Source organism: Prionailurus viverrinus, chromosome B3 (genome assembly GCF_022837055.1).
Source record: "Prionailurus viverrinus isolate Anna chromosome B3, UM_Priviv_1.0, whole genome shotgun sequence".
Taxonomy (NCBI): Eukaryota; Metazoa; Chordata; class Mammalia; order Carnivora; family Felidae; genus Prionailurus; species Prionailurus viverrinus.
Genome location: NC_062566.1, coordinates 41176729 through 41192183, shown reverse-complemented (window position 1 = coordinate 41192183; position 15455 = coordinate 41176729). Strand labels below are relative to the sequence as shown.

The following is a 15455-nucleotide window of genomic DNA, read 5'->3' as shown; positions in this document are numbered from 1 at the left end:
TTGGGAGTGCAAAAGGGAACAGTCAAAGGAAGGGATAAACCACATTCAAAAATGTAAATGTTTAACAACAAAGACTAACCAACAGCTCATCTTCATTCTCTGGTAGAGAAAGAATAAAACAGGAATTATATGCAGCTAGATAACTCTGGATTTAATAAAAAACAATCTTCTAAAACAAAGTTATTAATAAGAATAAAATCAGAAACCTAAAAATTCTTTAGAATAGGTAAATGGTTATACGAGTTATTTCTGTACTACCTCCATACACAAAGTAGGCTGTCATACACCTAAGTACCATTTCTTGGAATACAGGCCTAGTCAGTCACCCCCCCCCCCCCCCCCCCAGTGCTTTTCTTCAAATGTGCTGTTACAAAAGGGAGCTTTCATTCATTTGACTTAATTTGCAGAACAATTCTTACCCACTTTAAGGAAAAAAAGTATGTAAGCAATTAAAAGTAACAATTTTTATAACTGCACGTTATTGTAAGTAGAAAGAGTAAAATTTTCAATGGTTTAAAATATTAATGCCACAGGTTTTAGTTGAAAAATTACTGTCCACGTAGACTTATGAAGAGACGACACATTTTAAATATTAATGGCTGCTGCATTTCTACTCTTAAAAACTACATTTATCAAAGGATCGATTTTATGAAATGCTAACTAGAAGACTGCGTATCTTTTTTTATGTTAGCAGTAACATTTGGGCCCAGGTACTTCTCTTAATTACAGAAAAAAAAATTTCAATAATAGAAAAAAGTTAACATTTAAACAAGACCACTAATCTTCTGAATTTAAAGGGTAACATTCAATAAATCTATTAAATTTTGTCCATTAACCAAAACTGTAAAAGGATGTGAGTATTGCAATTAACTGTCAATTTAGTACACAATCACTTGAAATTCCAACTATTAAAATTACCAACAAAATAACACTAAATGAACCACAAAAATCAGATAACACTCCTTATTTATTCACTGAAGAGGCATTCTAGGACTTTGCAATATCTGATTGGTGTTATTTCCCTTAAAGTGATTTTCCAGAAAACAGGAAATGTTTTTCAAGTAGACAGCATATGTACAAGAGGAAACTATAGTGCAACAGCCATGAGAGACCCAGACATCCCAGTAACAGAAAGTAACCAAATATTGTATCTTTAAGCTTATAAAAATTTAAAATAAAACGAATTTCCTACATAAAACTCCTATTGACCCAAAATAAGTCAAATCAAGAAGCAAACTGTAAAGAATCAAAAATAACCTATACTGGCTATGTTAACAGAAGTGTGCCCTGATTTAAACAATGAAAAAAATAAAGCCAAATGTTAGAGACTGATTTTCTTTTAAATATTAGACTCCACAAATATATGCAAATATCATTTATGGCACATTTCCTATTAGACAGAACAGGGAGAAGGTTGGTGCATATGGGTTGCAAATGACTACAACTAAAGATAAAATATTTCTAAAATTATAAGGCAAGAAAATGAAGTATCTATTGTATTAATATTCAACACAGGTGCTTAGAACACAATGTTAAAAATACAACTTTTAGCATACTCCTACCAGTTTACAAATTAATTAAAGCTTAACACCTCAATAACACCAAGAGTTTGCCAAAATCTATTTAACTCAACAGTCTGCACAAAAGCCATCCAGAAATTTTAGTATGTATATTTTAAATGACCAAACATCAAAGGAAACCCCAGGCAATTATTATTTTTTAACGAAAATACGCAATTTACCACTGAAATAAATAGGAAAAAAATCCATTACCTTTGTCATCTTTGGATGATGTCTTGCTGTCTTTAGATTCCTTTGAAGAGCTAAAGAAGCAAATCACCAGAAGAAAATTGAAAACAAAAAAAAAACCCAAAAAAACCAAAAATCGAACAGCTTGATATTGACTACATTTCAAACTAGTGCTATTCACACAAATTAACAATTCCAAAGGTCTAGATTAGGTTATTTGAACAAATGATTCCCTTAGGATTCTTGCACTGATTTTCCCCAAGATGCCTGAAGATCTAGATTTTCTGACAATTCTATTCAGTGGATATATGGCCATCTTCTCCAGATTTCAGGACTGGGACTTGACTTCATTTTGTGTTCTTAGGACTGATAGTTGTTCATTAACCATCATCACAAGGATTTTTAAAAATAAAACACAAAAAAATTGTCAATTTGAAAAAAAAACAAAAAACAACAAAAAAAAAACCAAATATATGCTGACAATTCGACAATGCAATCAGTAGGACACACTGCATATTACGAAGATCTTGAAATTTTTTTTAAAGTAACTTATGACGGTCAAAAATATTATAGGCAGGATCATAAGTACTAATTACTGTACATGGTCTTGAAGCCACCCCCTTAATGTAGAGTGATCTTATTGAATGCTGGAATTCAGTATCGTAAAGAACTGACATAGAAAAACAAACCTCTTTGCTTGACCAGAGGCCCCAGTAGACGAGGGCCCTTTCTTCAAAGTATCCTTTTCTTTGTCTCCAGATTCTGCTTTCTTAGAACTTTCTCTGGCTTCCTTCTCGACAGGATCCCCCTTCACGCAGTCTTCCTTCTTACCATCTTTATGGTTCGCATTCATCTCATAATCCTTGCTTTCCTTCTCCGGGCTCTGTGCAATGGCGTCCTGCCCATCTTTTGGCTTACTTGCTTCAGAATCTGTAATTTTCACATTTTTACCTGTTTCTAGGAGGTCATCACCATCAAAATCCAGAGTGATGGCATCTTCAGCCTGGATTGTGACCGAGATGTTGTCATCCTCAGCTTCTTTCACAGTCGCATTAGCTTCCATCTCTTCATGAGCTGTGTGATCAGCCTCAGCTAGGTTCCCTTCTGAAGGAAGAGGTTTAGATACTTCTTGTGTACCATCACCAGAACCTGCTATATCTAAGAGGATTTAACAGGAATAAATATGGCAAAACAAGAAGTTTAAACAATTTCATATTCATAAGCTAGAATAGGACCTAGAAAATATAAAGCCAGTTATTAGCACTGATGGAAGGTTAGGGGAAAAAAAACACAAGGGTATTAACTAACATAAACAATCCTTTACCCAGGATCACTTATTCTTCATGGAAAAAAATGATCTCTACATACAAATACCAAACAACAAAAGTGAGGAAATGGTTCCATCCTGAGGATACCAGCTCTTCATTTGTGGTTAGAAGTTAATGGCATATGGAAGACGTTTTTCCTCCATGAGATAGTGACAAATGTGCAGATTTGTTATTCAATGTTCCAATCATCTTGGGTTTAACCCTTGTGACCTTCAGAATTCCCTTGGTGACGTCTTGAAAGGTCACAGTCTGAGGATATCAATCAGTCTTCAAAGTTTTTCAGGGCCCCATCTTTTTCACTCTTCTTACTCAATTCTTGGGTAGTCCAGAATCGTATGGAAAACTGCTACAGAAGGCTCCAAAGATGGCCTGCTCCATAACGTTCAGGAAATTGGTTATTTCCAGTCTTCATCCTGTCCAGTCAGTCCCGCAATTACCGTTTTTGAAGATGTCTTGCATTCCCCCAAAATAGAAAGGCTTCAGGCATGTGAGATTTTCAGTCAGTAGCTTTACTTCGTCATCATTTTTAGGCCTTTAATTCTGCCTTGCTTAGAACCCTGCTCCATGTCCTTTCTAGTCCAAAGTAGGATCCTTTGACTTCCATCCAAGAACTCTTCCATGATAACCTCGTACTGACAAATGTATTACTACTGATGTCCCTGTAATTGTATTGGATGAGACAGTTCTCCTAAACTATGAAAACTGTCAGAAGGCTATACGAAAGTTTCTCTATGTAGCAAACAAAACGTTAGTCTCCTCATCACCCATTTTTAGGACCGTTCATACAATTAATTATCCGTTACACTCCAATAAGCACGTATGAGTTACTGCAGTGCCAGTCTTAAGGACGTTATCAACTTACCGTATGCTAGAAGTTATTGTAAAAAATAAAGTTAAAATTGGGTTAAATAAAATATGGCATTGTCCACTACAGTAACTGATATGTACCATTAAATTAGAACATATCTTAAATGTTAAAAAGAAAATTAAAACCAATTGAAAAATGAAATCAAGATGCTAACTTAATTCACTAAATTGATAAATTTGAAAATAAAGTCATTTCAAAAATAAGATTTCAAATAAGGAAGGTTTTTGTTCTCACATAATTTACTATTTTTCTAAATGTCAGCAATTTTTAAACTCTACTTGGCATCAAACATACCTTTCTCATTTTCTTCTTCCTCACCATCCTGAAATTCAAAGAATAATCAAATGTAAAATGAATTCACTTAAAACTAGATTTTAGTAATAGCATAAAATCAGTCAAGTTAAACTGGTATATAATTTAGTAACATTAATTAGGGACACCTATCACTAGCATATATAGGATCTTCCAATCAGAACCAGAGGCCAGTTAGAGAAATGTGGCACATGTCTGGTATATACGGTTTCAGACAAAACAGGTAAATCTATCAATAATCAGATCATCAATAAACTGTATTAGTTTCAGTATTCAAAACTAGTTTATATAAATCTGAATCTTACTCACATCAAGCAGTTGCCAAAGGACTGACCTGATTATCGTACGTGACTCCATTCAAAAGCACTTTTAGGGCATACTATTCAAAAGTAGTACCAGAAAGTATAAATTGAAGACATGCACTTTCAAGGGCTTAAATGCATATTAATAAAACAAACAAACAAACAAAAACTCTTTCCAGGTATCTCAGAACTCAAAGGGAAGACTACAAGAGCAGTTATCTTCAAATTACTCATTCCTCTGATCTGCTAAAAATTAATTCACAGCAGCCACATACACCCTGGAGGCCAACTACTTTTAAAAAGGTGTTTGCACAATAGGTAATCAAAAGAGTAACTCACACTTTTTAAAAAATATGACTGATTTTAATTTTAAAATATGTGATCTCCTCACCTAATCTAAAATTAAGCATGTACTAGCCTGAAAACAGGAATACTGCAAGGGGATTTTCCCTTTACCAAGCAAATAGTGCAAAAATCACTGAAGTAGTCATAATCACACCAAGATAAAACCAACATTTTCCCATTAAAGATCTTAACAAATAACGAAATATGCATTTAATCTCAGTAAAGGAAAAAAAAAAGGGATGTTTTAACTTGTAACTTTTAAAATAAAAGCTGAGTAGAGGCACCTGGGGGGCTCAGTCGGTTAAGCGTCTGACTTCAGTTCAGGCCATGATCGGACAGTTCGCGAGCGTGAGCCCTGTATCAGGCTCTGTGCTGACAGCTCAGAGCCTGGAGCCTGCTTTGGAATCTGTGTCTCCCTCTTTCTCTGCCCCTCCGCCACTCTATTACTCTATTTCTCTCTCTCTCTCTCTTTCTGTCACAAATAAACATTTAAAAAATAATAAATAAAATAAAGTAAAAGCTGAGTAGAAGTAGATCCTTTTTGGTCACAGTGGTATGAAGCTAGCACATACAAAGCCTTAGAGTAGTGGTTCTCAAACTTTGAGTCTGTATCAGAATCTCCTGGAAGGCTAATTAAAACAGTTTGCTAAGCACCAACCCAGAGTTTCTAATTCAGGTCTGGAGGCAGGGCTTGAGAATCTGCATCTCTAACAGGCTTCCAGGTGACGCTGATGCTATTGTCCAGGGACCACACTTTAAGAACTACTGCCTTAGAGTGACAGCCCAGTAGTGAAAAAAGACTTAAACTGAACTGTAAATAAAACTTTAACTGGCATATTTATTTATAACACAATTTTAGATTCATAGAAAAGTGTGCGTTCTTTAAAAATGTCAAATATTTTACCATATGCTCAAACTTACATCTGGCAACAACCATATTTCTAAGAAATCATTTTAACAGATTTTTTGACTTTAAGCTAACATGTAAGTGCCCCAGTTAGGAAATGCCCAATTGTTTTACACACTAAAGTGTATGAAGGAAACTACAAACACTGAAACAACTAAGCCACAAGCTTAGGAAGTACAAGAGTCCTGAACAAGTAGGTTATTGATTCATAGCAAAGTGAATCTTATTATCACTTAAGTCTGCGACATTATGCTCTGATAACTCTATTGTTGCTCTGGACCACAATGCTGAACCAGAATTTAGTTTCAATCATTATGTTTCTAATCTGCAACATTTGGAAAGGAAAGAAAAATGCTTTCACTTGGGTGGCATGACAGGCAATGGCAGCAAGGAAAGGATGGGTGAGACCAGAATTGGTGATTTATCTTTCTCTTTTAGTTTAGTAATTTGTCTTGGGGGAATAAATATACTGGAATATCTTTAACTTTTAATTGGAAGCAGAACAAATTAACTTAAAGAATGCAACTTGCCTCTCCTTTATCTACCAACAGCAACACCACTTTCCAGTTATTCTTTTAGAGATGCGATACTGACAGGTTTAAGGAAAAATGGCCAAATTATCTTCTGTTTTCAACAGTAAAAAAATTTTAATTTTTAAATTAAAAAAAAAATTAAGTATTGTGTGTTTTGTAAGAAACAAAATCCTGGGGCTCCTGGGTGGCTCAGTTGGTTAAGCGTCCGACTTTGGCTCAGGTCATGATCTCATAGTCCGTGAGTTCAAGCCCCGTGTCAGGCTCTGTGCCTGGATTCTGTGTCTCCCTCTGTCTCTCCCCTCCCATGCTCTCTCTCTCCAAAATAAATAAACATTTAAAAATATTTTTTAAAAAATGCTTTCTGCTGTAGTTCCACTAGTTACAAATGTTATTTCTAGCTGCTAAAATAACTGGTAAGGTTTGCCTTACTTTGCCGAAGAGCTTTCAGATATTTACCCTAATTATTCAACATGTCTTCTGAAGGGTCTCATAATGTGAGTTTCTCAAATTAAAGGTAACACTAGCTTTACCACATATGCTTCAATGCCCCTAGAAGAGTCTGACCCGGCTTCTAGAAAATAAAACCAACTACAACACAGGTGAAGCACAAAAACAACTAGGGTTAGTAGAAAAGATGAGCCACGTATCAGTGCAGGTTTCACTGCGCAGTATGTGCAGTAAACAAAGTTCTGCTAAAGTCAAACCAAAAGCCCTAAATAAGCCTAAAAATCTTTGTAATACGGAAACAAACCAAGAAATACAATGGGAGATTTTTCCTGTCTAAATGATACATAGGATACGCATTTTCTCTGAAAACAATTTTCCTCCACCGAAAACAGGTTGTTTTCAGAATGAGAAATATAATAAGGAACAAGAGTGTAAAGCATCCTTCCATATTAAACACTTTTTGAGCTTCTCTTGGAAAAAATGTAACATTTCACATATGAAAATGAAGCAAATGCTCTGTAAGGTAGGTACTCATGTTGTTTATCCTTATAGCAGGATCTACAACCCTTAGTCAAATGCCAAAATTCATATACAAAGCTACATTCTCCCCACCCCCTCTCTCTCTCCTTTCCCCTAGGTTAATCTTGCGATACATGTAACATGTGCTATGTCAGAAGACTGCTTCTAGAAAGCCTCCTTTCCCTGACTTGTATGTAAATACTATATTCAGCCTGATTTTAAAATAAACCTTCAAAATAACCTTAAGCCACCAACTGTCTGCTATCTATCTGGCAATATGCTAAAGATCACAGAAAACACAAAACACCTGGCATGTGATAAGCATTCAATAAATATTTATTGAATGAATTTACTGAATAATTGTGGTATAAGACACTACTATTTTCAGGTGAAGGGAATGAACTAACTGTTCATTTCCATGTACGTAACGGGCTTAGCTACAGCCCTGTGTGAGTATAATGGAATCAGAAAACAAGATTTACTAGTGTGCAGTGATTTAGTGAAAAGAATTCTAAACCAGGCATCATAACACCTGGATGTTTATTCTATCGTTGTCAACGAAACAGTTTCACTCGTGTAATCCATGTAGGTGAATTTTACCCATAAAATAAGGGATAACATATGACCTAAATAAATATAAACATCTGAGTAAGATAATGGATGTAAAAAATTCTATGTAAACAATAAAGCACTACATAAAAGATATTAGGGAAAGTTTTAGGGAGCAGATACAGATAAATCTGGCTTTAGGGGTACACAGAATTCATATGACAAAAAAAGGGTATCAAATTAGTGAAATATTAAGGGCAAAGGCAAACAGAAAAAGGAATATACATGGTGTGATTACCAAAGACTGAAGAGACTGAGATTAGAGGAAATTTTGAAGAATTACAGAATCAGCAAATATAAACACTTTTGAGAAAAATTCCCCCAAATTCGTAAGTAAAACGAGTATCTTCAAGCTAGTAAACAAGATCACAACCAGAATGCACATATGCTAAGTGCCAGGATCTATAATTAATCCTAACATCAATGCAGCAGGTAGGAATTAATGTTCACTTTACAGATTTAGAAACTAAGAGAATCCACCCAAAGTCAAAATATTATTAGCAACTAAAAGAAGCAAAATTTGAACCACATTCTTGGCTAACACCTAAAGGCCAAACATTTAAAGTAAGTAAGCCCGGGGCGCCTGGGTGGTGCAGTCGGTTAAGCGTCCGACTTCAGCCAGGTCACGATCTCGCGGTCCGTGAGTTCTAGCCCCGTGTCGGGCTCTGGGCTGATGGCTCGGAGCCTGGAGCCTGTTTCCGATTCTGTGTCTCCCTCTCTCTCTGCCCCTCGCCCGTTCATGCTCTGTCTCTCTCTGTCCCAAAAATAAATAAAAACGTTGAAAAAAAAATTTTTTTAATAAAAATAAAAAAAAATTAAGTAAGCCTGAAAACTGGCTTTAAATAAATACATTCCTATACAAATATACTGCCCATTTGCTTGTATCTTTAGGAACAAATAATAGAAGAATGTATCAGGAATTTCAAAAGTTTGCCATCAAGGGAATGAGTGGAGGGGACTTTTTTTGTGTGGATGTGAGTTCTACGCCCAATGTGGGGCTTGCACTTATGACCCTGAGATCAAGGTTCACATGCTCTACCAAATAAGCCAGCCAGGCACCCCAGAAGGGACTCTTCTGAATGTACTTTTCTCGTAGCTTTGATTTTGAAACCACATAAATATTGTAAATAATTATAAAATTAAATTTCCTAGTTTGAATTATAGACTCACAAAGTTACAGATTCAAGTTTTTTAAAAAGCACACCTTGGGGCGCCTGGGTGGCGCAGTCGGTTAAGCGTCCGACTTCAGCCAGGTCACGATCTCGCGGTCCGTGAGTTCGAGCCCCGCGTCAGGCTATGGGCTGATGGCTCAGAGCCTGGAGCCTGTTTCCGATTCTGTGTCTCCCTCTCTCTCTGCCCCTCCCCCGTTCATGCTCTGTCTCTCTCTGTCCCAAAAATAAATAAACGTTGAAAAAAAAAAATTAAAAAAAAAAAAAAGCACACCTTAATTATTGAAAATAAAATGAAACAAGTCAACCTAAATATGTATGAGTTGGTGATATAATCCTATAGAGCAGAACTCGTCCAAAATAGTATAGTCTGTTCACTCCTAGAAGGGTACGTCTTTAGGACAGATACACTGGGGAGAAGTTATTTTCACTAATCTTTTTGGTAATAGTGTTGATATTAAGTTTCTAAGACTATTTTATGTGTACCATAAGACAAAGGAAATGATTAACTTGCAAGTATCCCTGTGACCTCAAAATTTATTTAACTTGAAAGCAAAAACAAACCAAAACACCACACACATTCCCTAGCACTGTACACTGGAAGAAAAGACCTAGAAGACATGAAAACCCAGCGGCAATGAACTACATCCCTACCACCGAGACTATTTTCTTGAAAACCATTTACCACTATAAAGGGAAAAAATGGCTAATTAGGTCTAGAGCAGAAAAAGGAACATCATAACATACCAGAAAGCAAGGAAGCAATCAAAGACTACCAGGATCATGTTGAAATGAAGAGGCTCTCACAAGCTACAGATACAGATGGGACAGTTTGAACACTGAACAAGGATAACTACAATGGACTGAAATACATCAAATACACTTAAATCCATGAGTTCAAAATGAAACTAAGGGAGAAAAAAAGGAAAAATAACAAGCTCATTAGTCAGTGATAAACCAGCTCATTATTCTCAAAACTGGTAAATAAAAGGAAAAGAAATGAGGCATAAGTATATACGCTGGCTTTCCTTTGTCAATGGTACCACTGGATAACCAAACAGTATGAGATATTTCTATTTCTAGGAACATCCTAGCTGATCAGTAAGAAGAAATGATAGAATTAGAATATACTACTTTGATCAAAGGGGTGTGGATCATCAATGATTGGTAGCATCACCAAAAAGTTAAAACCAGACATGACATGCATCCAAATGGAAGAACACTGTTTCTGCAGTAGTTGGGTGTGTTGGGGTGGGGTGCCCTGAATTGGACAGCAAGTCTCTAGATCCTATAACCGACTTACCAATTTACAGAGAATACAGTAAACAAAGACACATGTTGAACGACTCCACAGAAATGTAATCAGCAAAATCTAGACTTCGGAAAGCCTAAAACACGGGTTGGCAAAAAAGAGGCTAGATACCTCTTTTTATAAATATTTTTACTGAAACAGCCATGTCAGTTCATTTACCTATGGTCTACAGCTGCTTTCACACAACAATGGCAGAGCTGAATAGGTGTAACACAGACCATATGGCCCACAATGGCTAAAATATTTTCTACCTACTCCCTTAAGAAAAACTTTGCCAACCCTTGCTCTACAGAATATACAACTCAATTTCTTCAACAAATAAACTGAAGGAAAAAAGCCTATAAACTAAAAGAAATTTAATAAACATTTCAATCAATCACAGTAGGTACATCTTATTTACATCGGATTCAAACAAAACCTGTGAAAATAAGAAAAAAAGCAAAAACTTATGCACAATTGAACATTTGAATACTAAGTGTACATGTAGGGAGATTAAAAATCTTATCAGGAGTGATATTGTAAAAAAGTAAGTTCTCTTTTAGAGATACATAATGAAAAATTTTAAATGTCCAGGATTTGTCTGAATAATGCAGAAAAGGAAAAGTGAAAGGAGGTATAAATGAAACAAGACTACCCATGAGTTGTAACGGCTAAAGCCGGGTGATCGTTACGCTCTATGTAGTATTACTTAATGCACACAGTAAAACAACACGTTCAGAAGCATTAGATCACAATGAAACATAGAAACATTTTTATATATTGCTAAATGTTCCACTCTACATTATTCACAAAGAGAAAAAAGGTCATTTTAAATCGTAAAGAAAACTTCTCTGAAGATGTACCTTCCCAATCTTTTGATACAGTAAAGCCCTTGATGAGGAGTAAGTGTTCGCTCATCATCAGGATAGAAGGGAAGCATGGCCATCTCCAGGCCATAAAGATTTGTGAAAATTTTTAAAAAGGCATCCATTCCTTAAGGTACTTTAATCTGTTAAATTTTTATAACAAATATGTAATCTGTGATGTGAATGGGGACCTTAGAAATGATCTCTTTACACAGCTCACAACCTACACAACTCCAGGAGTGAGCCTTGGAGCAAATTAACAAGCTAGTTGCTAAGGAATATGAAGAGCTCAACTCCACCTTTTTGCAAATTAGTTAATCTAGAAAAGGTATTCCCCTAATCTGAGAGTTAATATTCCTCACCTATTCTTTATCACTCAGAAACTAACTTAGTTGGAGACATTATGGGGGACAAATCTACAGACATGCATAGTCCTATCATTTCCTTCCTGAATATTCCAAATTATCAGACACATTTCTCCCAGAAATGCAGTTTCTCCCCCCACTGCAATAAACGCAGAAAGCCAAAATACAGCCTCACCAGCATTTGTGGTTCAACATCATTTCAAAGGCAATAGAGCTGCAGGAAAGAAGGTGTGACCAGAGGCAATCAGCTAAGCAGTCCACAAGTATGAGCTCCACTTACATACTCTTCTGGCAAATATTACGGTAAGGAAATAACAGTCTCGATCCCTATTTTTTCTTAATCTAGTAAAGAGAGGAAACTCCTATCTCTATTTCAAAGCATACTATTTAAAGAAGTTAGATGAAAAAGGGGTTCTTGAGTACAGATGAGGAAAAAACAAAGAATAAGTTAAAAAGGAAACATTGTAGCAACTGAGCTATATGTGTTTATAGCCCCTGTACATCACTGTATATATAGATATACACTATCTATATCACATATACCAAAAACAACATGACACACAATAGGAGTCATTTTCCACACACACATACACACACATACCCTGAGTAAATTTCTAGAACAGAGACTTTTATCATTTTTATACTCTGCCCATTCTAGGTGTGTTAAATTAACAAAATCTTAATTAAAGCTTTAATAAGGGTATTAGTACTTTTAAATGATTGACTTCATAGCAAATTGCCAGAAAAAAAAAAATCAAGGAGAGGTAGACTTCTCAAAAGACTGGTAACCAGAGGTTTTTCAGTTTGTTTCTTTTTTTTTAACAGAAAGGATGGACTATTTTTATTTTTATTCTGAAAATGGTAAGAACCTTGTTATAATATCTTCCAATTACCTTTATGGCAACAGAAATTTCAGCTGCCAATTTTAAGTATTTTGTATATACCAGTACTTAAACTGAATTTAAAGCAGTTTTATGAATTAGAGAATTATGAAGTCAAAATAAGATTCCTTTTCCAAGCCCTTCCACCCACAATATCATATTCATAGGACTAAATGTAAACTTACTTGGGCTGTTAGAAAGGTATCATCTTCACCTTCTTGAGCTTCAATTTCCTAAGTAAAAGGGTATACAATAGCTTTGCTTTACAAAATATCTGGGTAACATGAGAATGCTTTTATGCTATACCCAACTATCACTTGCCTTGTATTCTGCACAGTGTCTATGATACCGTCGGTACCAAGTCAATGCTTAATAATTCAGACTACACTTTTTGTTCCAACATAAAAACAGTCACACTGATAGAGGATTACAAAAATCTCTTGAGCCCTTCATTTATTTGGCTAAGTAGAATGGAAGTATTCTAAGCATGAATATTAACAGTACTGACTCCCTAATCCATTGGTTTTAAGACACACTAACATACTTCAAAACAAGACAAATGGTCTATTTCAATCAAATACTTTTAAAATTATATGCCTTTAAATTAAACTTGAATTACCCACCATTCATAACCAAAGAAATGCAAATTAATCCTTTATATCTACTAAAATAGCAAAAGAAAAAATAGCTACCATCCAGTACTGTTGGCAAGATCAGAGTGAACTGGTACACTCATCCATAATGGGGTAGAAAACAACTTATGTGTAAATGTCCAAATTAAGGGAGTGGCTATTTGACACACAGAAATCAATCTAGTAAGTTACAGTATAGCACACGCATTATGAAATTATGGTATGTTATATGAAAACATCATGTAGAATAAATAGCAACTAAAGGCATGATAATTACTATATAAAAATATATACAAATGTGGAAGACAAGCAAAAATTTAAAAGGTCATCTTAGGTGGTAGGATTTTGGGTGGTTTATAAATAACTCCAAAATAATATTTTTGAAAATTCTGAAACTTCCACATTGAACTAGAAAAAATACTTTTTATTATTTATTACTTAATTTATCCGTGTCACATTTTTAAAAAACTGGCTAAAGACCTGACTTTCGATGTCCTCTTTTTCTATATCTTCTATTGCTTCTGCCTCTATTAATTCATGAGCTCTCTGGTTCTCTTCTGCAGAAAGTAACTCCTTGGAATGCACATTTTCTTCTTCATTTTCACCAAATTCTTCAGAGTCCTTTAGCTCGTCATTTCCATCTTGTTCATGTGCCTCTTGATTCTCCAATTCACAGTCCTTTTAATGGTAAGAAAATTTGGTACAACTAGAGGCAAAGTAGTGTAGGCTATCCACCAAACCTTTTTGGTAATTTACGTGTCTACATGTTTTAAATTTTACCATACTTTGACTTTATTCCCAAAGTCAAAGTTCAATCATTTTACCTTACATATTTACTGTGTCTTTAAAAAGAGGGTGTCAAATCCCAAAGTTACTGAACCATGCATCTAACTCCCCAAATCTCTCACACTGAGGTACACACTAACTGGATTGCTACTGGAGATGCTTTCAAGTTCCAGTTATTTAATATTTACCAAGTCACATCCCAGGAGTTGTCCTAGAAGATACTACTTCACAGAAATGACTTGATTTCTCCATATGCCAGTTTGATTTAACTTCAAAGACCCTGCAAGTCTTACATATTGTAACAAAGTTTATTTCTAATTTATAATAAGGCACCCCAACTGCTACATTCTGCTTTTGAAAAAATGCAAATAATTAAATGTATTTATTCTGAAATATATCACTGTGCCACAATCCCAGATAGGCAAGGGAACATAGGTTGGGGTTGTCTCTGTTAAGGAATTCTGTTTGCCCTTCAAAGTTTATGGATTCACAGTAATTCAATAGAAACAAAGAAAAGTAGCAATCTAGTTAGTTTCCTCTTTAACTGCAGAGAAAGGGTGGAAAGCAATGAACACCCTTCCCCTTTTCCTATTCTTATGGTAAACATAACAGGTTTAAGAAAAGGCTTCTGGGTTAAAAGTGGAAAAGTGCAGGGGCATGACTATCAATCACTCAGAGCTGAACTGCAGTGAGGAAATAGAAATTTCTGAGCGAGATGGGCAAAGAAAAGCAATATGATTGTATTACAATGTGGAGTGCTTGGGAGCAGGATGTTTCTGGGGCAGTAGGTTTCACCAACCTCACAACCTATGAGTGAGGAACACTGGAGACTGAAAATGGGAGTAGATGATTATGTAACAGGGGTAAAGGCAAGAAAAGAAAAGAAAAAAGAAAAGAAATGAAAAGAGAAAAAGAGAAAAGAAAAGAAAAGAAAAGAAAAGAAAAGAAAAGAAAAGAAAAGAAAAGAAAAGAAAAAAGAAAAGAAAAGAAGAGAAGAGAAACGACTAAGGGAAATCACCCAGGGGACTTTATTTATTCTGAAATGCCAACTTGGACCATTCTCTTCACTTGTAAATGAAAGCAATTACTCTATTATTCATGTCTAGACAATAGGTAATACTTACTTACCACTACTGTATAAATTCTAAAATTTACCAATTCTAAGAAATTAGCATATTCACTTTATTTCAATCGAATACATCATATATGCCGTTACTTCCAAAGTGAAAAAAGAAGTACAAAGAAGGAACTGAAGATTTATTTAAATAGGACTTTTTTTTTTAAGCTCTTCTGTTCTTCTAGACATTATGACCAGGTTCACTTAATAACAAACAAAGCTATCCTTTGCAGCACATGAGACAATACTATTATGCTGAATGGACATATCTATCTCCTAACAGTTCAAATAAATATGAGACTTTTGTGAACTGAAGAGCTGAAACAGAGATATTTGAAAATTAAAAGTTTTTTTTACTAAACCACAATGTTTTTCCAGGTTATGGATAGTTTTTACTCAGTCATACACTCACTAGTGAAGATACCTGGAG

General features: G+C 35.1%; 1 protein-coding gene across 2 annotated transcripts in view; it reads right to left on the bottom strand.

Annotated features, from left to right (window-relative positions):
• SLTM (SAFB like transcription modulator) overlaps nucleotides 1-15455 on the bottom strand; it is a 45381-nt gene that overhangs the window by 16116 nt on the left and 13810 nt on the right. Inside the window, exons 4-8 of one of the 2 annotated variants that reach the window (XM_047864056.1) lie at nucleotides 13603-13800; nucleotides 12676-12723; nucleotides 4239-4266; nucleotides 2438-2906; nucleotides 1773-1822 (exon numbers count right to left, since the gene is read on the bottom strand). In XM_047864056.1, the coding sequence (XP_047720012.1) occupies nucleotides 1773-1822; nucleotides 2438-2906; nucleotides 4239-4266; nucleotides 12676-12723; nucleotides 13603-13800 (793 nt within the window). The remainder of the gene's footprint in view (nucleotides 1-1772; nucleotides 1823-2437; nucleotides 2907-4238; nucleotides 4267-12675; nucleotides 12724-13602; nucleotides 13801-15455) is intronic. The other variant, XM_047864057.1, reaches the window with a different exon arrangement.